Here is a 26,481-nt window from a genome sequence, read left to right as displayed (position 1 = left end):
CATAAGTGTACATAAAGACTACATAAAGTCTACACAAACACTACACAAGGTCTACATAAAGTGTACATAAAGACCATGTAAAGTCTACACAAAAACTACATAAAGTGTACATAAAGACTACACAAAGGTCCACAAAAAGTGTACATAAAGACCATGTAAAGTCTACACAAAGACTACATAAAGACCATAAAGTCTACACAAAGACTACAAAAAGACTACATAAGGTCTACACAAACACTACAAAAGGTTTACATAAAGTGTACATAAAGACCATGTAAAGTCTACACAAAGACTACATAAAGACCATAAAGTCTACACAAAGACTACATAAAGTGTACATAAAGACTACATAAAGTGTACACAAACACTACATAAAGGTCCACAAAAAGTGTACATAAAGACCATGTAAAGTCTACACAAAGACTACATAAAGACCATAAAGTCTACACAAAGACTACATAAAGTGTACATAAAGACTACATAAAGTCTACACAAACACTACACAAGGTCTACATAAAGTGTATATAAAGACCATGTAAAGTCTACACAAAGACTACATAAAGTGTACATAAAGACTACATAAGGTCTAAACAAACACTACACAAGGTCTACATAAAGTGTACATAAAGACCATGTAAAGTCTACACAAACACTACACAAGGTCTACATAAAGACCATATAAAGTCTACATAAAGTGTACCTAAAGACTACATAAAGTCTACACAGGTTAATTAGGTTATTGGGCAAGCACATGAATCTTCTATTCCAGCGTTCCAGTTAACAACATTGCTGAAAGTCAACACTGTGCTTTGATTGAGCTTTCACTGTGATTCATTAATGAAGTTATATCTAGAAGCAGTATGTTTTCCCCCTTGTACATTAGACATGATGCTACAGTTACACTGTGACCTACATGAGTCAGGAACAAATCTTCGAGGGGGAATCTGACGAAACTGAAAATCTACCTATAACAATATGATTAATCACACACACGCACGCACAATACCGAGGCTGAGGTGACGGAAAACTATAGTGATTAGTCTGAGACATGAAGAAACTCACGTTTCGAGCTGCATCACGGTGACTTCAACTCAGAACAAAACTCTGTGGAAACGTCTGTCGTGTGTGTGTGTGTGTGAGGAATCTCCAGAGGAAACCTAAGATTAATGCTGAGGGCTTCACACTGAACACAGCCTGCATAGAATTACACTTTTAGTAGTCAGAATGTGAAGAACAGTCTCTTTTACAAAAATATTTTCATCGGTGACATATTTTCGAGCGAGAGAAAGGAGCGTTTCAGGGGTGCGGGACACCTAAACCAACACGGCGTAATCCGGAAGGAATCCGCAATCTGTAAGAAATTTGACTTTGTTAGAAATAAAATCTTCCTCGTTTTCACGTGTTGTTCGAGTTTAATAGTAAAGCAAACAAAATCCATTTCCATCACATCTCAATCCATACAAGAAGTCTCACTCGACAAAATATAAATATGTCTCTCACATTTTTACAGTCGACACATAGAACCTGGAAACAATATAAAGGTAGTGTTTATACACAAATAAACACAATAAATATATATATATATATTAGAACATACAGAAATAACACCATATACAGGATAAGGCCATAAGAATACAAAAAAGAAACCTTCATCAGGTGCACCGTAATTTTTTCCTGCAGCATTTATACAGCATTTTAACCATTAAAACAAACAAAAATTGCACAGTTGATGCGGTTTACTTGTTAAAAAAAAAAAAAAAAAAAAATCAAAAAGCACGCATTCTTAAAACTATATGAAAGGCTAAGGGGGTGGGATTTGACGTTTATGCGCTGATACAGGGTCTGAAGTTTGGCATAAAAATAATTCATTTCATTACAGAATAAGCTTTAATGATTAACCGTGATTAATCCAAAACGACAATGCAATGGCGCGTTATACGGCTCCACTCTCGCAACTCCTACATGCAATTAGCGCTTGATGCACCACGATAATGTTAATTGTATATCTCGTTAAACGTATATAGATCGATTATAAAGAAAATTAAGCTAGGAAGGAAGTAGCGGAGCTCGTCGATAAAACGTCTATATGCTGATCGGTATGTAACATGTAGATCAGACTTCAATACATTTCTTTTATGCGTGTGGATAACTTGTCAAGCTATACAGGTTTTTGGCTAGTCCTATTTATTCTAGAATATTTCAGTGACTCTTTTTTAAAAAGCCCAGTGACCTTTCAGAAAGCTTTGTGTGAGGAGTATTGGACAAAATAGGAAAAAAAAATACTAGTCTAAAATGCTTCATATGAATATGGAGTCGGTATATAACATTCTTTGGACAGTATTTGGTCTAAATGATGTTGTTGTAGTAAAAAGTAGAACAAACCAGGCACCTACCAGAGAAGGTTCAGATTCACGCGTTGATTAAAAAAAATAAAAGGCTCTGTTAAATACAGTGCGTTCGTAATAAAGTCGTCATTTCAGAGCCGAAGCGAAGAGAGCAGAAGGAGGAGGAGGAGGAGAGTCTTTTGAATCAAGCCCACTGATGGTGACGCTTTCTCTTCTACCGGTGTTGTATTCGGTAACGTTCAGTGCCCCAGAGTCATTACCAAAAATAAAAATAAAACAGTTTTATATATTATTAAATAGGTCTTTGTTTAGTTCATATAACCTTTGATCAACAGTTCTGTATTTTGTATTGCAACAAATTTAATTAGAACCTGGGAGGCACCCATGAGAGATTTGGTTCGTCGGTGTGAGAGACGGCGTAGGACAGAGTGCAATTTTAGCAGCAGAGAAAACAACTGAGTTATGCGAGCCTCAAAGCTCAGGGGAACACTCGACAGTGAGAATTTCAATGGACCCTGTGTTCTGTTGTTTTTTACCCATGGGAAGGAAGCGGTATTTGGGATGGCTACGGTGCAGTGTAGGGCTCTGGACCAGGCTCTGTGGACTGGCCTCACGTTCTGGACATGTCGACCCGGCTGAGAGCGAGAGCCAGCTCCAGATCCTGCTGCTCCTGGAGGCGGAGCCTCCTCAGGCGTTCCTCCTCCCTCTTACTCTCTCGCTTGGCCCACTCCAGCTGTTCCACTTCATTTCCGTACTAAGAGAGAGAGAGAGAGAGAGAGCGAGAGACAGAGAGAGAGGCTTGCGTCGGACACGAAGGACAAACACAGTACACACACAGCAATCAAACACGCATGCAGACACGACAATGGATGGATTCTTTCATGGATTTTAACGAATCATATATACATACATATATTGAGGTGATTGGAAAAAAATTGATCAGTTTAAAAACAAAAAATTACTTTTGTAATTTTTTAATATTTATACCACAGCACTGTCGAATTCTTTGGCACATGTAATCGACGGATAAATATAAACGGTGTAATATTGATGTATAAAAACATCAATATAATCATTGTGTTTAGTAAGCAGATGCTGAATATTTATGGAAGGGAGTCTCCAGTGTTAGCGCTCTGTAAGAGTCTGCAGGACAGAGGACTCTCTCTGAGCTTCAAAAGAGGGGGAAAAAGGGAGATGGGTAAGGAAATGACTGTTGATATTTGCCTTAATGTAAATAACGACGACATTAATAAATGGTTTAAAAATCATTGTTGTTTGCTAACGAATTCAAAACCGGCAAATCGCTGTGGTATAAAACAAAACAAAAAACAACACCACTTCAGGACACGCTGCTATTTGAAAAAGATCAACTCCGGTGTAGTAACGCTGTTAACACGTCACACCACCTCAGCGTTGATTACTTTCCTACACCAGCATGACCTGATGGGTTTTATCGCCTTAGGATGTGTCTGATGGAGGCGTTTCATTTAAACAATGGAGGTGCGATGCCTTTAATTTGATGATCAGACATGCTCAGTTGTGCTACCACCGAAAACACAAAACCACTGTGCAAAACAATCAGTTCAATCTCATAACCTCACCCACATTCTGGGGCTGTCTTGAATTAGAGTGTACAACAATAATTGTGCTAATACTCAGGCGATCGTGATGCATTAACGGCAGAGCGATCCATTTCAGATTAACGACAGCCCTATAATCACACAGAATTACATGTGTGATTACAATTTCTCACTGCACAAATGACACAAACTAGTGAAGTAACCAGTGAGAAACATGATGCACCTGAACCCCAACTCACAGCATGAACCCCAGATTCATTTCACGTGCTTTAGCTTCCCAATCCACTTTCCCTATGCCACACGCTTCTCAAGAGTTTACACACGCACGTTAATTGAATGCTACTATTGAAAATGCAGTCTGCATGCTGCGTATGCCGTTAAAGGTCACACGGGTAAATCAATCTGTTTTCATATTTGAGGTTAAGCGGATTTTGTGTGATCGTCGGGTGGAGTAGGTGCGCGCTGTGGTTAACACTCAAGCATACAGAGAGCTGGGTTGTGGTCACCAAACCTTTGTGCTGACTTACCTTCAAATGTTCAGGGCCTGGGAGAGAAACACATTATAACAGTTCTAAAGCAATCAGGACTAAATTTAGGGAAGAAATAAAAACAAAAAACACCACCACAAACAAGCTCATGCTACACAGAAGGACACCAGGAACAGACACCACTTGCACAGCAAACACATGCAAGGGCTTCATACAGTAAAATAATAGCATGCGAAAGCTGTAGCTAAGCACTAAAGGCACTAATGCGGTATTCGTAAAACCACTTCGGCATATTTTAGACTTACCTTGACAGTGGAAGTACGGTCTACTACAGGATAAAATCATATCATTACTGTCAATAATAACCCTAAAGTAGGCTTAGCATCCAAAAAAATGGAGATGAAATGAATGAAATAGCTTAAAAACTGGAATGAAACACAAGCTGCACCGTCAAACACAAGGCCTTGGTGCTTGTTACTTGGGTCAGGATGAGTGGGAGGGTAAACTACTCCACTTCCTGTTTTCACTCTGAGGTTAAAAAGTCAAGCTCTCACATTAAAGAGGGCTTGAAGACTGTATGCCAGGCATGTCCATGATCTGTATATTAAAACATATGCGTAAAAAAGTGCCGAAAGAATGCATGCTGCACTCAGGGAACATGAGTTACTTATTTCCGCTTCATAACTGGGCTTTGAAAGGAAAACTTCACCCTGAAAAACTGTTGAAATATTTGTGATAGGGTGGTGCGAAGCTTGTTCTTGTGTGTGGCGCACACACAGGCTTGAGTAACAGCGAGGTTTTGCTGCTAGCTCCTGTAAACCAAAGAGCATTGAGCTTACTTTTCCCATTTTAATGAGAAATCCTGTGTAGACCTTTCGCTGCAATTCGCTCTGTTGATGTTAGCATGATGGTCGAAGCTTTGGATCTGTTTTATTTCAGCAGAGATGAATCCTACAACAATGTCGGCAGGGCGGGTCATGTAGGGAAGCGTGAAGTAAGTATAAAATATATTATTATACAGTATTAAATATACAGACTTCAGGGCGGACTTTTCCTTTAAAGTTCACCTGTTAGTCTTAAGGTGCTGACAACTGAAAAACGAATGGATTCGTATGAATGTGCAGGAAGCAAAATCAGGCAGACGGCTGGGTTTGTGGGTGAGGAACATGACAAATAATACACATCCAGGGAGGTTCACGTACAGGTCACGGGTTACTGCTGGCTGACCAGACATGAACGGTTGGGAGAGAGAGAGCGCATGCTGGGACTAGGGCTATGACGCAAGACAAAATGACAACACGGCTGCAGCTATGGATGAACAATACAACTCAACACAGCACAATGCAACAGAAAGCAGCGCAATGGACACAGATAGGGGACGTGCTGGGAAGCCTGCGGAGACACTCAGCTGGACGCACCAGCAGGGGTTAACTCGACTTGACTTACGGCTCTAAGGTCTGCAAGAGCGAGAGAGTCTGTTAAGGCGGATCTACTGGACTGCGACGAGGAGAAAGTGTCCTCGTGAGGCTTCGGAAAACGGGGAACACCGTGCGTTTGTCTGTGAGCGGCAACCCCTCTACGAGTTCCTGCTGAACTTGTGCCTAAAACAGTTCGGAGAGGAAATCGGTTAGAAAATAAATCGCGATAAAAATCACAGTTCATACGTTGTGTAGGACTACGTGACCCCTGAGCAAAAAAGAGCAGCAATAAGATCAGGCTAGGGAGTTTTAAAAGAGTTGACTTGCGGTGTACCAAAACCAGAGCAACAGTTTCATTTCTGCAAATTCAAGCCACCTTTCAAAACCAATTACAACGCCCGTAAGTCGTTACAACAACTGTTGACAAACATAACATGAGAGTGTTGAGCCATAGGCTTTGTAGTACACGGCCCTCTGGTGATTCTCGTCAGTCTGTAGATGCCGATGCCTCAGAAAAAAAACGTCGCTGAGGAAAAAAGAAAAAAAGAAAGAAAAAAAAAAAGGTGCCGATGTGGTTTGTGAAAAATAAACGCATCACTATCAACAATCAACCCTGTGCCACACTCTGAGTGCAAAAGGTCACATAGCAGCTGCTCAGAGCAAGTGAGAGACCCGTTTTGGGCTTCCTCTGTTTTTCTCATGAGTGAGGCACAACATGTAAGCAAATGGGAGGTATTTACTGAAAGTTGCAGAGGAAACAGAAAACAGCGAGAGAGAGAGAGAGAGAGAGAGAAGTGAGCAGAAACTGGCATGGGTGTATTTAGCCACCCATGTGAACCTCAGGCCAATCTCGAACGTTTTTTTTTCCCCCTTCACCTTCTTAGAAGCACAATTATATTCTCTTTAGATTATACACTTAAGAGCAAAACCCGAGACGGATTAAATCGGCTAAAAATATTAACTCGTCCCAAATATTATGCACAGTGGTGCTAGAAGTTTCCAAGCTGTATGTGTGATGATGGAACTGTAATGACCTCAACGGCCTGGTCTTTGCTCTCTCCAATTTCTTCTGCACCAGAAGAGGCTATTTGATTTGTATAGAATTTCATTTTAGAATGTCTCTTCAGAAGAATTCTTATTTATATGCAAATAAATTGTAAAACAGATGTAGAGTTTGCTTTATTTTTTTCCTATCTATGAGCTGGGGGGGGGGGATGCAAATTGTTTGCACTCAACTGTGCAATACAGATCATTAGGAAAAACCTGCTGTGAAGAATTATAGCATGTTAGTAGATTACAGAGGGAGGATTAGTAACAGCACAAAATAAACAAACAAGTAAATAAATAGCAGGAGTAGTTATAATTAGACTAGTTGGAACATCAATAGTAGTAGTACTAGTACTACTAATAGCACACACATCATTATTATTATTATTATTATTGACAATGACAACAACTACAACAACAGAAGTATTAGTACTAATAACAACATCAGTGGCAGCTGTAGTAATAATATAAATAATAATATAAAGCAGCATTAATAATTGCAATTGCAGTAACTTTAAGTATAGTATTAGTACTACTAGTAGTTAGAATAGTTCTAATAGAAATAGAGAGATAGTACTAGTATTAAATACAAACATAGCTATAGCAATAGAATAAAAGCTAATATTACAAACAATAATGATTATGATAATTTATAATAATCCAATTAGCAGTAAAAGCAGTATTATTATTATTATTATTATTATTATTATGACTAGGAGTAGGAGCAGCAGAAGGTGTTACTACTAGTAAACAGTAGTAATAGTATCTGGAGGAGGTGAGAGACCACAGAAGAGAGAAGTAGATGTTATTTATTCTAATTTGCAGAGCGAACGCGCGGGCATGGACGCTTTTAGCCGCCCGTGGGAACCTCACACTTGCTGAAGGGTGTGAAGTGTGTACGACGGTCAATTTCTCACACTCTCTCTCTCTCTCTCTCACTCTCCTGCTCCATCTCCACATTTCCTCTGCTCTGTGATATGAGCAACACTGCGGCGCCCCACCCATGTCTACAATGACAACAGAAAAACAACTCTCTGCGGTACCGTACGCACATAAACAGCACAGCACAGCGCTCCGAGCTGTGTAAACAACACACGAGTGAAAGGTCAAATCGATTGTTCTGCTCTGTACAGTACCGGATGCCTGAGGTGAATATGGATAGTGTAGTGTCCGATGAAACAAATCCAACAGAAATTGTGGATGAGTTAAGCAGGTCAACTTGTGTATGCCTATAAAGCATTAGGAGAGGTCATTTAACACAGGTCAATTTTAGGCCAAAATGCTTGGACTCCTACAATAAGCATATTTTACTAAATTTTCACTTGCCCTTTCAGAGAAGGATCTCACTGAGGCTTTTGATGAGGAGGACGTTTAAAATCCTCCTTCCAATCTCACCAACTCTACAAATTTCATATTTATTTTAGATAAAAACCTTAATTCACTTAACTAATTTTGTGTAAACCTGTCTGTTTATCTGTACTCCCTTGCAGGAAATCTGACCCCTTCTTGACACCCCTATACCCATAACAAACAAAGCTGAAGGTCACAAGATCAAGCTGGAAAAAAATAATCTGTGAAAAAAACAAGCAACGGTGTAAGATGGTTCTTGTGGTTCAGTGGGTTCTGCACCAGCAACCAAGAGGTTGCCACGTTCAAACCTCGGGTGTGGCACCAAAGACCTGCTGACTCAGACTGAAAGTGGCAATGTTTTTGGTGTCTTTACCCTTCCTTATACTCATGTTCACCTCACTCAAATGAGGCTTGCTTGAAAGAGTGAGCTATTAAGAGCCAGGTCCATGTCACGGCTTGTGTGTGAGTGACCGTTAGACTCGGTCTAGTTTTAACCGTTGTTATATAGAGTACAGGTACAGTACATGTAACCGCACGCCACACCTTTCCACCAGTCTTTTGTGTGGATGCCAAATCCATCTATAGGTCTTGAAAAGCAGAAGTGTGAGGGGAAATACCAGAGCAGATCATGATGCTGTTCTTCGCTGACTACTGCACTAATTCTAGTAGCAGATGTAGGTCAAGAAACTTGGGTGAGCACCAATCCATAAATGTTTAGAGATTATTGACTGATTTTAGAGCCATAGTTTTGTTTATCATTTTTAGAGGAATAAACATGGGAGCTAGAAAATTAATACAGAGAGGAAAGCTACAAACTAAAATGTTGGGTGAAATGGAAGCGCAGCTGTTCTGCAAGACTAAAAGCTATTTAACAGCTAGCTTCAGCTAATTTCTATGATAATTTCTTGGATACATCTTCGTCGAGTCTTATAAAGAAGAACCGTATACACAATAAACTCCACATAGTAAAGAGGATCGACTGGATAGATCACACACACACACACACACACACACACACACACTAATTACACTCACCATATGGAGGTGGTGCTGGTCTGGCTGGTACAGGTTTTTTGGGCGGAGGCAGTGGGTAGGTGGGTTTGCGGCCTATAGGGTTCCCGCTGGATCCCTTCAAAAGATAACAGATTCGTAAACACATCTCGAACCTCAGCAGCAAACAAGACAATATGCACTGTGTGAGGATGTTATAAAACATGCCAGAGAGCTATTTTAAAAGCTTCGCTTAGTTAAAAATTCCCCAAATTATCTTCTGAATCACTTCATGAATCTAGGTAGAGGCATAAACGAGCAGTTATGGGCAGATGATAGATAACAAGCGCCACGTAAACTACGTGTGGTGCAAAATGTCCTTGTGCTTTCCTGTGGTCTGATTACTGAATAGGCCGTTTCACCGCTGACCTCCCTCCTACCTTTGACATATTTCCAAAGTCTGCGAAACCACCATTCCCGCCAAAAGAGTCGAAAGGGTCCGTCGGAGCAAAGGGATCTGTGTTGGAAGGGAAAAAGGGTAGAGGAGGGGGCGTTAGAAAGACAGACGTGATGTATTTCATTAATGCTCACACAGGTACAGAGGCATGTTTTTGCTATTTTCTGTCCATTACGGAAACACACACTCCATCAGGTCAGCAGCGGCGTCATGAACACTCCGGGAGCTGCGCGTTTATTTTAGGCACGTGGCTTTACTGTGGCCGCACTGTTTCGTTTTCCATGACTGCTCCTGAAAAGCCTGCTTTCAGTTCCCATGTGAGATGCTCATGACGTATGTCTTTAATTAACTGATTACAGAGTTAAGTGGAGGCAGTGTTTTTCGATGGACTGTGGCAAACAGCCCTTATCATCTAGTGCTACAGAACGCAGTTTATAACTTCGTGAACAACCCGGTAAACAGAGAGTAAGGAAACAAAAACAACAACAAAAAAAAAAAAAATCACTTCTCTACAATGTGCCGCTTGTGTTTGGTAACCACAGAACTGGCATGGAGCAAAGCGATATTAGAAGTGGAAACCCCTGTGTGTGTTTATTCCATGCATGCTACACAGAACCAGTAATAATGCAGCTCACACAAGCCAGTATTCATACGAAACGAGTTGTGTTTTTTTATAAATTAACCCCGTTTCCTCGGTGAGAAAACAGAAAGAGTGCGTAGCTGTGTCGACATCTATGGCGTGCGAACGAGAGCGTAAGCAATCGGGGCAAGTGAAAAGTGTCAGTGTTCCTCGAGAGTTTTCCTGCAGTAACATGTTAGTGGCCCGCTCTGTTTGGCCACAAAGCTAAGACTGTTTAGGCAGCACTATTTTAAGAACAGCTGGAGGGGTTCTTTTCTCATGCAGGTCTGAGCTCTATAAATAGCTTTTACGCCACAGGAAAATCTGGATGAAAACACCTAAAACCAAACTAAAACAGAAATTCTGACACACGCCTGTGTGAACCCGACGACTTCTTCTTCTTCTGGAAAATGCTCCGTTACTATATTAGCTACACCTGAAATTAGCGACGCCGTTGTAAAATTCCACTAACGACGGTGAATTCCCTAATCTGATTGGCTAGGAGGTGCTGAATCATTTTCTACGGCTGCAGCTCTGACGTTAGTTCTGGCTGGGATTCAATCCACGTGTTTATAATCGATGCCCTTGTTCTAGTAGGTTATCGTTTCCATAGCAACAGCACTGGGACATATCAATAAGGAGATGGTATTTAATATTTACGGAAGGAGTCTCCGCTTTCAGGAATTTGTAACAGTAAGTTTCCCGTCACGGCTTTCCGGCTTCTTGGTAACATGACGAGCTGCTTTTCTTATTATACATATCAGAAAAAAACCGAGAGAGAGAGAGAGAGAGAGCGAGAGAAAAGAGAAGCTGTTGAAGGTATGACTGTTTATGTTTGCTGTAAACTTCCACAAAATGTGCTATAACAGCACACCTCATCATGTTTTAGTCCTTGCATAATATATAATATTGTGTCATTACATCCGAACTAATATGCCGTGGTAATAAGTTGGTCAAGTGTACGGGTTAACCTAAGAGGAAGAATGTGGTGTGTGCGTGCGTGTGTGAGAATGTTAGCCTACATTATGAAATTGAGACTTTTATCAAGCATCTTTGATCAATACCCAGAAAGCCCTGAAGCTTCCCCTTATGGTCAATTTTGAGAAGGCTAACAGATGGTGCAGATGCTCTTAAAAGAAACACTGGAACATTTAGATTTCCTCACCAGAACCAGACAAATAAACAAACAAACAAAAACAAAAAACCCTGCTAAAAAAATTCTTTGTGCTTTTGTGGTGGTGTTTTTTTTTTTTGCTCTCAAAAATGGCACACACATTATTGGAAATATGTTTTTTTTTAATTATTATTATTATTTATTTATTTATATGGTGCCACTAGACACCTTTTTTGCTTCTTTCTTCCCAGTTAAAGAAACATTTCATCGAGCATTTCATTGGTAATTTCAGCACAGCGATGGATCACGTTGCACAAAGGCATCCTTGTGCACTATAACGATGACATAGTCGGGTTTTACTGTCATCGCTGTAACCGTTCCAGCAGTCGCTGAACTTAGTGGAAAACTAACAAGAACCCCAGGTTCTGTGGGCTTGTGCCAGGTCTTGTCTTTTGGTGAATGTGGTAATGTGCAGTGGAAAAATTTCAGTGTTACGTGTATGTGACTCGTTTGGAGAGTCGTTGCAGCCTGATTAAGCAAGAGAGTCGCTCCGAAACAAGCGGTAAACATACAGTACCTGAGCCTTTAAACTTAGACGAACCGGCAGACGTGACGTTCCCTTGCCTTCCAAAAGGGCTGGCCTGCAGAATGAGAAGAGAAGAAAGAGACAGAATAAGAGAAAAGAAAGAGAACACAAGATTATTTTTTTCATGGTTTAGAGAGTACAGCTAGGTGATGGTGCTTCCCCAGTGGAGTTCCTCTTTCTCTAAGTAACCTCTAATGCAAAACATTTGTATTTTGTGAGAATTCTTCACTCTGAACAATGAAGTCCATTTGGTGTTTCTCTCAACCGTTTCTATCATGTGAGTGTCAATCAAACATCAAAATCACATGTCCTCCATATATATATATATATGTGTGTGTGTGTGTGGTGGTCTGGGAAAACCCTTCAATTGACCATATTTTGAGATTTTCAGCCATAGACTTTATAACATTTAGAGAAAACTTAAAATAATTTCCATTCCATTCGCTCTGAAACACAGCAATACACTGACTAAAAGGAAATGCTGTATACTGAGTTGCCTTTAACGTGCAGTGAAGATAACATGACATAATGTAAAGATGGCGTTTTTCTTCTTTTTTCTCCTCCATATCTGCCTACAGCTATTTTTATAGCAACGTTTGCTAATCTGCCTTTTTTATTTAATGCGGTCTTTGCAGAAATCATAGGCAAGATTATTAATAATAATAATAATAAATGTGAAATATATTTACATTTTCCTAAAACACACTGCTAACTATTTTGGTCAAAACCTCGGTCATAGTGGACAATTTTTATGATTTTGCCCACAACGAGATCCGACATGTACGGCCTTTATACTTATTCTCTATTTACCACATGGTTTGGGGAATAATAAATAATGAAATATAAGGGCGGTTGTTGGGACCGTCAATGATCATGATCAGCTTTGTTGAGACATTTTGGGAAGACATGTTAGCTCTTAATGGCTTTAATAATAAATGCACTGCTTCACTTACTGTCTTTAAGAAAGATTAAGCTACGTATGTTCATTTGTGAAGATGTTTTCATCTTGATTTTGAATGTACTGACATAGAAATCATAGAAGAGACCGATAGCAAACCATAAACACGACCTTGAGAGGACACTCACCTTGCTGGTGGGATTTCTACTGAAGCGATCCGAGCTGCTGAAAGGGTCTCTGAACGGGTCGCTCTGTTTGAAGGGATCTCCTCCGAACGGGTCGGCTAGAGTAAAACCATACACAAAGTGTCATCAGTTATGACCCAACAATGCACTGTGTTTATTAACTTTGTTAATGTACTTAGTTCCTAGTTCTGTGTTTTCTTATATAGCTCAGCAGCAGGATCCTGGAGGAACGTAGTTTCAGCTGTCACCAGCTACACGTGATTGAAATGACAATAAAAATCCTCTTGAGCCTCAGCTGGCACATCTAAGTGTGTTAGGTCAGGCAAATCGTTCTGTTATTTATTATTTCATTTTTTTCCCCCTACATAGTTGAACTTTTTCTCTTGGTAACAGGAATTAACATGGATTCTGACTGGTTTAGTTCTGCCTGAAAGCACATTTGCATGATCAGCTTGTCTAAACACAGAAATTTAATATAAACACAGAAATGCAGATGTTAGTTAAGCAGAATGCTGTCTGCTGGCAAGCTATCGGGGCACGTCTTCGCCAGAAGTAAGGAATGAAGCACTAAAGGCTGTGCTGTTACAGGAAAATAATCAGCCGATTGGTGCGGTGTGATGTGACGTAAGGCGCCTGGACCAAAGACGGCACATTGAAAGGTTTCTATTTTCTCCTGACAGATAATATAATCTGTTTAGTATTAGGTTTAAATTATATAATTATATACACTCCCTGTGACACAGAGGTTACTATATGCCTGTTAATATATTAGAACTATACATTTATAACTTTGAAACAGAGCTTTCTATTAAGTCAAACCTGCAGCTTGGGGGTAATATGTTATTTCAACCTGTACATCACAGCACCTTTATTGAAGGGGTCGCTTTTGAAGGGGTCTTCAGTCTGAAAGGGATCCACGTTGTAGCTCGGAGCGGCGTTGTTATTAAACATGGCCAGCCTCGACTTGAAGGAGGAGTCCTCCTGAAACAGACACACTCATTCAGAGATGCTGTTTGCTCCTGTGCTCAGCGTTTTGGGGGGGGGGGATATTATCATTGTAACCAAAAGGAGGACGGTTTTCTACAGCATCACAAACGAAGCCCTCATCTACTCATTTCCTGCTCAGGAGAGGGGACAGCTCATGCATGTGACGTCAGAGGAAGCATGGAAGTCGGGTTCGACGCCGAGTGGCACGGCTGAAGGCAAGTACAAAGAGTGAGTTATGACAGGATGAGAAACACTTTTGGAGCTCTATTTTCGGCATGCCCGAAAATAAGGCATACGGCTGGCACGCTGTATATTTCTGGAAACTTGGTGACAAATAATAATGTCATTTCGGACAGGGGTGGATTGTTTAGACTTCGACATAAAATGTGATGGGTATAAGGTTAAGCAATTCTGTATTGGCAATAATATCTGGTCAGTAGTCTTACTAATGGGTTACCTACAAGGGCACAGATATTGTGGTTGTACATTACAGAATAGTCCCTGAGCATATATTCCTATATTATGTGTAATATATTCAGAAAATTGTCAGTAATCTGTAATACAGAGCATTCAGAAAGCAATAGTCTCACCACGGTGGTGTTGAGAACGGTCCCTTCTTCAGCAAGGAGCTGGTCGATTTCAGCCAGACTGATTGTGCTGCCATTGAGAACTTTGTCAAAGCGCTCGATGGTCTTGTTCAGCTCCTTCTGGCTGTCCTGGATCTGTGACATCTCTTCCCGTACCTACATGAAAGTAAAGATAAAGAGATAGATTAAACTATACCCCCAGATACAATCAAAGAAACTGCAGTCCCTATATGTGTGTGTGTGTGTGTGTGTGTGTTGCCTCTAACCTCATCCATTTCATTTTGAGAGGTTTTGAGCAGTTTTAGGATGGTATCTAGCTTGGCTTTTCCTACAGACAGGTTCTCCTCCAGCTGCTTCTCCTCCTGTTCCAGGCAGTACAAGTCTGTCTTGGTTCTGTTCAGGTCTTTCTCCTGTGTCTGCTGAGTTGACTCCTGAGATATGATCTGTGACTGCAAAGAGGAGATCTACACACACACACACACACACACATACTCAACACAAACACTCATCTTCTAACACGCTCTCTCTAACTTATTCTCACTATATAAATGTTTTTGCCCTCTCTTTCTAGAAATCTCTCTTTCTGTCTCTCAATTTCTATAACTCTTATTCTGTCTGTCTATTTTTTTCTCTCTCTCCTCTTATTCACAGTAAATCTCACTCTCATTCTTTCTGTCTTTCTCTATTATTTCCCTTTTTCTGCCTCTCTACTGCCATCTCTCTTTTGTCTCTTGTTTTCTCAGTTTGTCTCTCTCTCTCTCGGCTCTCTAACCTTGCTGCTCTCCTCCTGGACCTTGAACTTGGCCTCGTTCACTTTACTCTCCAGTTTGCTCCTCTGTTGCTCCATGTCCTGCAGCCTGCTCTGAGCGTCCAACGTCTGTCGCTCCAGTTCTTTCACACTGCTGTTCTCTTGCTCCAAGTTCACTTGCATGCCCTGTCAACACACACACACACACTTTACTCACTGGTTTGCTCTGTCTGTAATAAAACAGAATCAGGAGGCTTTTTTCCTTCTGAGAAAACACAGAAACTTCTCACAGCAGGTTCCACCAGATCCAGATTTGATCAACTGGCACTATGTGTACTTGAGGGTAAGTGGACAAACACTCGCATACAGAGACCGGCACAAATGTTAAGAGATGGAAAATGGACAAGAGCCTTTAAAGTCTGTTTGGATTCTGCTTTGGGCCAGGTCTTGTTAAAAGTGCAATGAAAAATACTCCTATAGTGAAGCAGATCAGGTTAAGTAACAGATCGTTTCATTCAGTCTGAGTCTTACGTGAACTTCGCTGCTCTTCTGACGAAGGGCCTCCTCCTTCTGCCTGATCTCTTGTTCTATGCTGCGTTTCTCACTAATCAAATATAAAAATATAGGTAGTTAAAACCAATATTCTGCATAGTTGCAAGACAAAATGAAAAAATATACATGTACTGAAAGCTACAAGCCACTAAATGTCTTGTTCCTTTATCACAAAAACACCAAAAATAACTACCGGAAAGCTGAAATAAAGCATGATGAATTATTCTATGTTAAGATGAATCTCTATTAGTTGATCACTTTCGCCAACATAGCAAGTATCAGACCTGCTGCTGAGCCGACTGAAAAAAATGATGCGACTCAGCAGTTCTGAATTATTTATGTACTCCCACCTTATGTGGGTCCATTAGGTCATTACTCTTAGCCTTATCTTACATCATAGCATTAGAATCATACATCCATATATTTATTTATATATCATATTATTTCTCCACTATTTCTGCTGCTACCTTTCTACATGTGAACAACGAATAAAATGAAGATCCTGCTTCTTAAAAAGTCTCACCTCTGAAGCTGTGCAATTTCCTGGATAATTTCGTCAAGTTCTTTGTTTCCGGTCAACTCCACGGGCACCACTGCACTGATAACCTCCTAAAACGATAACACAACTGAGCAACACACAGTACCTGTCTATGTTTATGCCAAATAACAACCCATGAGAGAGAGAGAGAGAGAGAGAGAGGTGTATAAAATATGATAATCCGTTGCAGTGCATGTAAGTAAACACTAGATGTCAATACTGAGTTGATTGAAAGAAACAAAAAAAAAATTGAATAGATAGATAGATAGATAGATAGATAGATAGATAGATAGATAGATAGATATTTTATTCATCCCAGAGGGAAGTTCACAATCACTTACTCTGGACATATTGGACAGTCCGGTCAATTCAAAACCAACTGGAGTGGAGATTTCTGATGAGATTGCCTTAGGATAAAAAAAAAAGGAAGAATGAAGAGAAATATGATATTAGTTCACTGTTTGTGCAACAAAAACTATTTTATAAAACTTCTCAAATCTCTGACCATGCAAAGGAATCTCTGATTCTACACTTGACCTGGCGTGTGTATATTAAATACACACCACCAATCTGTACAAGTCCTTAATTTTATTTTAATCTATTGATTGTGTGTGTACCAGTGATTATGTACATATTTGAAAAAATAATGCCACTGATTCCTATTGTGCAAAATGAACCAACACACACACACACACACACACACACACACCAGATCAGGGATAATGTATCACACACACACACACTCAAAAAGCATTTTGAGCATTAAAAACTGTACTGTAGCCAGCCACTAGAGGGCATCAAAGACATTCTGCATCATGTTCAACATACACAGATCCGGCATAACATTATGACCACTGCCAGGTGAAGTGAATAACACTGATTATCTCCTCATCATGGCACCTGTTAGTGGGTGGGATATATTAGGCAGCAAGTGAACATTTTGTCCTCAAAGTTGATGTGTTAGAAGCAGGAAAAATGGACAAGTGTAAGGATTTGAGTGAGTTTGACAAGGACCAAATTGTGATGGATAGACGACTGGATCAGAGCATCTCCAAAACTGCAGCTCTTGTGGGGTGTTCCCGGTCTGCAGTGGTCAGTATCTATCAAAAGTGGTCCAAGGAAAGAACAGTGGTGAATTAGCCACAGGGTCAAGGCTCACTGATGCACGTGAGGAGCGAAAGCTGGCCCGTGTGATCTGACCCAACAGACGAGCTACTGTTGCTCAAATTGCTGAAGAAGTTAATGCTGGTTCTGATAGAAAGGTGTCAGAATACACAGTGCATGACGGGTCAGGGCTGTTTTGGCAGCAAAAGGGGGACCTACACAATATTAAGCAGCTGGTCATAATGTTATGCCCAATCGGTGTACATTACATGCACAATGGTGCCTCAGTCTTATCCTTGAGCTGGTGTAGCTGCATGTTTGCATTTCAACCATGAACACCGACAGCCACACTAGTCTTTTGCAGATAAGACTGGACACCTCAGGTTAATACTGTGCAGGTTGGACTCACGGTAGAAGCAGCAGAGCCCCTCTCTGAAGGAGGAATCATATCAGGGCTCAGGGTCTGAGGGGGCTCGACACCTTTAACTCTCTGATGAATAAGATACATGGCCAGACAGAACTGCTCTTTGGTCAATTTGCCCACACTTTTGGTGTCTGCTAGTGACCTAAAGGAACAGAATAAATGAGACAGGGAGAGAGTTAGTTTAACGCAACACAGGTCTGAATCGTTCGGATTGAATTATGCATCCAAAACTGAATTCTACGGAAACGAACAATCATTTCATTTTAAATATCATGCTGTTCATGTGATTGGCTGCACAGTGTTCCTATTTAATGTTTTTTATATTATGAATTCACAACATAAAGTGATAGGACCGATGAGGGAACAGCTTTTAAAAGCTGCTATATCGTAAGTCACACTATTGCTTCCACAATATTCTTCGTAACTATATGTAAATGAAAAAAAGTTAGAACAGATCATTCTTCAACATTTGCTTCGAAATAAAGGGGAATAAAGCATTTCAGGATGCGCCGTTAAAGGGGGAAAACGACACGGTGGTGACAGTAACACATACCACCCCAAATGGTGATTATTTTCCTATAACAGCGTGCCCCATCATGCTTTATTCCTTCCACAATCCAGTAGTTGTGATTAAAGGCAGTGTGTGTCAGCGTCTTTACCAGATGTGGGCCAGGACACTCTGGGGCAGCCCTGAGTTTATAAAGATGTCCTTAACTTCACCTCCTCCAACCATACCATCGAAATCAGAGTCAGCCAGTTCGAAGATTTCCTCATACTGCTCCCGGTCGTCCTGAGGCACCACCCAGTTTGCTGAAACAGACTACACAACACACACACACACACAACACACACACACACAAAACTATTTTCCCACCATTCAAACACAACTTTTCTCATACAATCATAACAATTTAAAGAACCATGATAAATAAAAATGAACTTATTCAACACAACGCTGTGGACAGGTACAACAGAAAGGTCCAGAAACACTAAAGGTGATGCGATACACACAAGGCATGCAATGATGACATGAACACAAAAGGAACGGGGTTTCAGACAATGCTCAGAATGCTGATGAACCAGTTTCGCTAGCACAGATTCAATGCTAAGACAACACATACAGGTTCGAAACATAAACTCTTGCCCTTTTACGTGCCAGCTAGACAGAGAAACTAACCATGTGAAGGTCCTGGATGATACTTCTACTAGTTTACGTTTCTTTTTAAGACAAACACTGAAGGCAACATTTGACTTGCCATAAAGCATATCTTATATCTTTATCCATAGAGACTGTTGTTTCTGCAGGTTTGGGCTGACATTTGATCCAGTATCCTGACTGGGTGGGAATGTTTGTCTTCTCTGGGTGGTAACGTTTGTATAACCACCAAACTACCATTTATTAACTCTATTAAAGCTCCTTGTTTGTTTTACAACCTGGAAATCATTTTCACTCCACATGTAACATCGTTCCTGTTCTGTCACTTTTAAAGGTATGCTCAGCAATTTTGGACAAATGTTGGCTAGAGTAAAATGTTAAACCCAAAATTCAAACAAATACCTTCCCTGCCTTTAGCAATTACGCCTGAGTGCTCATGAAACAGAGGGAACTTCCTGAACTGAAATGAGATGTCCCGTTGTCCTGATCGGCTGAAAGCTGGTGGTCCACATCATTTGTATGATGATTGTTTTATGTGGCAGAGAATGGCGCTTGCCATAATGTGACGGGAACTTCAACAAATATCACACAAGACGTTTCGAGTGTTAAGAATTTGGCGCACCTAGCTCATAGAATCTGTTACTTTTACCAACGTTAGGTTTGTGATCTTGTAATATGAGACAGTGTGTGTGTGTGTGTGTGTACCAGCTGAGGTGCAGGGCTGGGACTAGGACTTGGGCTGGAGCTCCTAAAGGAGTTTGATGGTGAGAGATTAGAGGTGATGGTCAGAGGGCTCTTGGAGAGAGGCACTGTGGGTCGAAGGTTTTCTTTCAGAAGGAAAGGACTGGAGGGTAGGACGGGCACAGAGCCGGCCAGAGCAACTGCACTCTTCTTCCGCTTGGATGGAGGGATCATGGAGGTCGGTAGGATGGAAGGAACAGGTTCTTTCTCTCGGGCTCGGTACACCAGATGCATAGCCTGAGCAGAGAAGTAAACAACCCTCGATAAATACCAAAAATGACCATAAATATCGGTTTGAAGAAAAGAAAGACATAGAAAGTGTTGTTTAGTGGACGCAGCCTATGTTTATACCATAATTTATAAAACAAATTATAAAATGGACCACTGCTTTTTATTTTCTCACTGATTTTTTAATATAACTCACCACTGCAAACTCTTCTTTGTCCAAATGTCCATCTTTATCAATGTCACTGAGATCCCAAATCTGATGAAAGAACACAAAACATGCACAGAGAGCAATTCGTTTCACGTTAATACACAACATCTATAACGTAGTAATAAACTGTGTTTATACCACAACACTGTTGAATTCTTGAATCTGATTGGTCAGGTGGTGTTGATTACTTGATGGCTGTTATATTAAGGCTTATCTCAATAATTTCTCGATTCATGGTGTAGATGGTTAGTTAGTCCTGGACCTAGTGAACCAGTAGCAGGATGTATTTACTGATGGATGTTTCAAAGCACTTCTGTAAGACCCTCCAGATAAAGGTACCTACCAAATACCATAAATGCAAACGTCTTTATAATATGTTACTGTTTCTATAGTAACGGCTCATTCGTAGGGATCTATGTAATCTTTTCCCAATAATATGAAACTTGTTTAACAAACTTGCTTTAGTGGTATCTTTTTCTAAGGAGAGAAAATGAGAGGAGAGTTTCCAGCATCGGCAATTTTTCTGCAACAAGACAAGCTAATTTATTTATTTATTTATTTAGGCATGATTACTTTTAAGAGGGGAAAAGAATGAGGCTGATGATGGAAAAACTGCTATAAGCAGTAACAAGCAATAATAGGGACTAACTTGCATTACCTATAAAAAGCGTGATATTTACAGTTAAATTACAAATAGTAATTGGTAGCATTATTGCTGTGGTACAAGAAAAATAAATCATTTGGTGTTGTGATTTTAATGGAAAATAAATCATTTTCCCAGAACAGCAGGCCTCATTGTGTTTTATTCCTTATAGAACATACCTTCCCAAGCACATCGAGCGGCAGGTTCGAATTGATGAGGACCGGTTTCACTTTATCTCCTGACAAGAGGCCATTGATGGGCAAGAGACTCTGGAATATGCTGTCGTACTTCACCTTTTCATCAAACTACAGAGAGGGAGAGAGAGAGGGAGGGAGGGAGAGAGAGAGAACATTTCTATTCAAGTAGAGTTGACATTGGACAAAAGACAAGACGACAATTTAATTAATAACACTAAGATGTTTAGTGTGTGTCAGATGTTCCTTTAACGTTTTGTAATATTCCAGTGAGAACCATGGGGGGGCACAAACTTTTGCACTCAACACCACAAACGAAATCAAACCTAGATTTTTACATTTAACCGATCTCTGATGTATAAATTCGCACCTTCACTGCCCATGTGGAGTCACCGGAAGATGTTGGTAGTATGAGAGAAGGGCTGGCTGTGTCCCTCTGCACGACAGAAAAGAACATTTCGTTTATTTTTACTCGCAAATTAGTTTTAAGATTCATTTTTGTTTATTCATGTCTAGTGAAACGTTTTTGGTTACATAACTTGCCAGAAAGCTTTTAAGAAATGCTTACGAATTTAGGAGCAGGAATTGACATGGTCTGGTTCAGGCAGGTCAGACTGACATCACCACCGCTCTGAGCCGAAGCCACAAGCCTTAGCGCAATAAAGAAACCCTAGAGAAAAGGAAATCGAAAACCAAAATCCCAAATTAGAGACATCAGTGCAGCAGCTGCCACATACATTAATCAGAATTTACCTAAATATACCTAGTTGTGTCATAGGGGTTGTTTAAACAGGTAATGTAGTGTAGCATAAGAGTAATAAACATTCTTTTACGCGTGAAAATGAACACAAAAAAGGCCCGACACCACCAATTTTCATATGAAACAATAGACACATTTACCCGCTTGTCCAAGTAGCCCTTTCCGTCCCGGTCTGACAAATCCCAGATCTGAAATAATAGTACATGAGAAAAATGAATCAGACGATGATCTTGATGAACAAAATTAAGCAGAAAGGACATGCGGTGCTGTTATAGGAAATGAATCACATTATAGCGTCCACAAACAAGTCTCTCTTTTTTTTTTTTTTCCTCTCAAAGATTACAGCTCGTTACTGAGAAAATTTCTCCGTCCATGAAGTACATGCGTCTCCACTAAATGAAGCGGTCGCTAGTGTTGACGATGCAGAGCTAGAATGGTGTGTACCTTGCTCAGAGTACTGTCTGAAAGTCCTGACCGCTTCAAAAACTGCGCTGCTTCAGCTGCACCAACTTTACCCATGTTTCCTGGGTCCACCTGCACCAACACACACACACACACAAACCACAACAACCACATGTGCCGGTTTCCTAAAACCCTTCACATGGAGAAATTCTATACTTATATATAGTTCTGAAAACTACAAACTTAAAAACAGAAGTTACGTTCTGGTATTTTAAACTTATCCCAAAAGTGAAAATGGAGAAAATTTGTATTCTATAAAGAAAATACATTTAAGTGTTTTATTAACATAAAGGTTTTCCCAGATAAATAAATATAAACAGCTCATAACGGCATGAGAGAAATAACCCTTTACCTGTCTGTAGAAGGTTTCATACGCTGGGTTTCCATTTGATATCTACAAAGATACAGAAATTTAAGAATAAGCATTAGTGTTAATGGTGATATTGTATAATAACATGATGAAGAATCTCTACGCGGTGGTTAAAATAAAGAACAAGAAGAACAAAATGGAAAAATCAACATACAAATAATAAAACTTATCATGATTACAAAAAACGAACATTAAATCAATCATTCATTAAAGTTCTAGGATACTAAAGCACAGCACCAGCAACTCGAGCAAGGACCTTAACCCTTTATGCTTCGGTGGCCTTGATAATGTTCTGACCATTGACAGGTGAAGTGAATAACACTGATCATCTCCTCATCATGGCACCTGTTAGTGGGTGGGATATATATTAGGCAGCAAGTGAACATTTTTGACCTCAAAGTTGATGTGTCAGAAGCAGGAAAAATGGACAAGCGTAAGGATTTGAGCGAGTTTGACAAGGACCAAATTGTGATGGCGGATAGACGACTGGATCAGAGCATCTCCAAAACTGCAGCTCTTGGGGTGTTCCCAGTCTGCAGTGGTCAGTATCTATCACAAGTGGTCCAAGGAAGGAACAGTGGTGAACCGGCGACAGGGTCATGGACGGCCAAGGCTTATTCGTGCACGTGGGTAGCGAAGGCTGGCCCGTGTGATCCGATCCAACAGACGAGCTACTGTTGCTCAAATTGCTGAAGAAGTTAATGCTGGTTCTGATAGAAAGGTGTCAGAATACACAGTGCAGGATGGATCAGGGCTGTTTTGGCAGGAAAAGGGGGACCAACACAATATTAAGCAGGTGGTCATAACGTTATGCCTGGTCGGTGTAAGTCGCTCAAGATAGGAGCGTCTGCCAAAATGCCATAATGATACAGAGCAAATCCTGCCCACTGACCCGAGCTGGTATATTAAAAAGAAAAGAATTTCATTTCTCCTGTACTACTGTGTTGTCTTCTTTCGCCCGATTTATTTTTCTTCACAGAGCTTTCTTGCACTTGTGGGTCACCTCCTGCTGGCTCTACGTGGGTAGACTAAAGAAGAACATTTCCCCAAAACAGCAATCTGGGTTCTTTAATGCCGTAGATGTGAAGCTGCAGTGATCCTAAATACTGATCGTATAAGACTCTGAATGCTCACAGTAACTTTATAGTTTGACTTCAAGGTAGACTGAAGTATAATTGTGGATATAAGCTCACTCTGTGTGTTGTCTGGCTTTAACAATATGCTCGTGAAGTCAAGTAAACCTGCTGCTTCTTCTTCTTGTTGTTGTTGTTGTTCAGGGAATATGGTGTGTCAAAAGTATATCAAGACAGACGGTTCTCTATAACCAATTCTCATAATAATAACACACTATTAGGAGTAAATACAATACACCAAGCTTATACAGATAAATAAATATACTTGGTTATGTAACAGTGACTGTAAAGTGGGCGTCTAAGACACGGTTGTTTTTTTTCTCACAGCTACAAACAAAGACAGATACATTCCAAGTTTCTAAACAAACACGCAACTCTAAGCAACATTATCATATATATATATATATATATCCTTGATATAAACTACAATTCTTCGCCTTGTATTTGGATTCGTCGTCCTGTCGGAGTTTCATCCTTCACCTGAACAACACTGTCGCTTTGCGTTAGCTTCACCATTAGCCTCCTGTTATCAGTTTGCTCACAAACCTGACGTAAACTTCATTTTTTTGCACGTCCGCAAAGAAGCCCTTTCGAGGTGACCATAGTTTCTAGGTAGTTTAAAGTCATTCGACGCTTGTAGTAAAGCTTAAAGCGATAAAATGACAAGTAAAACTTTAAAGGCTGAGTTACCTGGGTCAGTGACATGAGCGCCGCCATGTTTCCGGCTTCTGTCCGCCGCGCGTGCACGCCCCGCTCTGTAACTCGGCCTCGTGAACGCGCACTAAACATTTGCATGTCCGCAATTTTTGGTTTTTATTGTTGTTGTTGTGGTCAGTATTAGAGGGTTTTTTTTTAAAAATTGCTTTCAACAACAACAACAATAATAATAATAATAATAATAATAATAATAATAATAATAATAATAATTAAAATAAATAAATGCTCAATAATAATTTGCGCAAACCCAAGAGAAAAAGAAAAGTATGTCCCTTCAAATATTTTTGTCATATTTTTTCAAACATTTCCATAGTTTCTTGGCTTTCCAGTTAAACAACTCAGCTCTGTCAATAAGACTGGACCTAAAGCGACTATTCATTTAAATAATTTCCCTTCTTTATTATAAAATATGTATTTGTTATGGTATTGAAAGCGGAGCTGTAACAAAGCAAGTTAAAGGCTGCTGTACTCTGAGGCATTTATCTGAGGTTTGTTTGTTTGTTTGATTGATTGTTTGCTTGTTTGTTTGTTTACTTGCTTGCTTGTTTGTTGTTAAAATGTTGCTAGGCTTATCATTTGAAACTGGAATGCTTATAATTATTTATTATAAATGGATCAATGTCAAAATCTACAGACCTCTGTGTAGCCTATGTTTACCCAGCTGTGTCTTTATTATTTCTTTATTACTGATTAACCTTATCACGAGTCCCATTTTATTATTCCAGCTGCAATCTATTCACAGTTATCATTGGTGCATATGTTATAAAAGTCACTTATATAATAACATAGTGTATGTGCGACGGCAGGTATTTCATGTATAATGGCTCCATCTTGTGTAGAAGGTTGGAAGTGAACATATTGTATATTTTTTTTTACATCGTAGGAGAGTCAGCTAATTGTTTTCCATCTGTACTGTACCTTCTTCTATTGACGTGGTTATTAATGCACCTCATGATTGCTATGTTACACCTCAATCTAGCTCCCATCTTGACCCAGTACCAAAACGCTTCATGTGATTAAGAAAATGATCCTCCTCATGAGACATCTCCATTTATTTAGTTTGTCATCTCTGTGAATACTTTGATATACTTTGATCAGGCATAACATTATGACCACCCGTCTAATATTGTGTTGGTCCCTCTTTTGCTGCCAAATCGGACCCGACTTGTCGAGGCATGGACTCCACTAGATCCCTGAAGGTGTGCTGTGGTATCTGGCACCAAGATGTTAGCAGCAGACCCTTAAAGTCGTGTAAGTTGTGAGGCGGAGCCTCCATGGGAGCCTCCAAATTACAGGACTTAAAGGATACTTATAGGACTCAAAGGATACTTTTGATAGATACTGACCACTGCAGACCAGGAACACCCCACAAGAGCTGCAGTTTTGGAGATGCTCTGATCCAGTGGTCGAGCCATCACAATTTGGCCCTTCGTCAAACTCGCTCAAATCCTTACTCTTGCCCATTTTTCCTGCTTCTAACACATCAACTTTGAGGACAACATGTGCCATGACGAGGAGATAATCAGTGTTATTCAGTTCACTTGTCAGTGGTCATAATGTTATGCCTGATCAGTGTATATACATTATATTGCAAGGACTACCACTTTGTGACTGAGTTGCTGTTGTTCCCAATTACTTCCACTTTGTTATAATACCACAAACAGTTGACCGTGGAATATTTAGTAGTGAGGAAATTTCACGAATGGACTTAATGCACAGGTGGCATCCTATCACAGGTACCACGCTTGAATTCACTGAGCTCCTGAGAGCGACCCATTCTTTCACAAATGTTTGTAGAAACAGTCTGCATGCCTAGGTACTTAATTTTATACACCTGTGGCCATAGAAGTGA

The 26,481-nt window shown here is 40.1% G+C and overlaps 1 protein-coding gene across 10 annotated transcripts; it reads right to left on the bottom strand.

The window, feature by feature from the left end:
- Window positions 1–1,743: 1,743 nt before the first annotated feature.
- eps15l1b (epidermal growth factor receptor pathway substrate 15-like 1b) lies at window positions 1,744–24,676 on the bottom strand. Of its 10 annotated transcripts, none has more exons than XM_058418508.1 (25): window positions 24,603–24,635; window positions 22,762–22,803; window positions 22,392–22,481; window positions 22,088–22,135; window positions 21,756–21,857; window positions 21,558–21,623; window positions 21,173–21,298; window positions 20,339–20,398; window positions 19,879–20,151; window positions 18,677–18,837; window positions 18,003–18,159; window positions 16,831–16,896; window positions 16,475–16,560; window positions 15,931–16,003; window positions 15,424–15,585; window positions 14,918–15,115; window positions 14,655–14,807; window positions 13,944–14,058; window positions 13,081–13,175; window positions 11,986–12,049; window positions 9,659–9,735; window positions 9,264–9,357; window positions 5,860–6,014; window positions 4,453–4,469; window positions 2,970–3,099 (listed from the first exon to the last, which is right to left on the bottom strand). In XM_058418508.1, exons 1-24 carry the CDS (start codon window positions 24,627–24,629, stop codon window positions 4,455–4,457), a joined length of 2,505 nt encoding a protein of 834 aa, XP_058274491.1. In that variant the 5' UTR covers window positions 24,630–24,635; the 3' UTR covers window positions 2,970–3,099; window positions 4,453–4,454. The 10 variants fall into 10 exon arrangements, 7 of the variants coding, with proteins under 7 accessions (XP_058274490.1, XP_058274494.1, XP_058274493.1 ...); XM_058418512.1 differs by lacking the exon at window positions 4,453–4,469 and adding an exon at window positions 4,719–4,741 and having other exon boundaries at window positions 2,980–3,099; XM_058418507.1 differs by lacking the exon at window positions 4,453–4,469 and having other exon boundaries at window positions 1,744–3,099; window positions 24,603–24,676.
- Between the last annotated feature and the right edge of the window lie 1,805 nt (window positions 24,677–26,481).

Source organism: Hemibagrus wyckioides, linkage group LG20 (assembly GCF_019097595.1).
Source record: "Hemibagrus wyckioides isolate EC202008001 linkage group LG20, SWU_Hwy_1.0, whole genome shotgun sequence".
NCBI classification, from domain to species: Eukaryota; Metazoa; Chordata; class Actinopteri; order Siluriformes; family Bagridae; genus Hemibagrus; species Hemibagrus wyckioides.
Note: the sequence above shows the minus strand (reverse complement) of the source record. Positions and strands in the feature narration are given on the sequence as shown.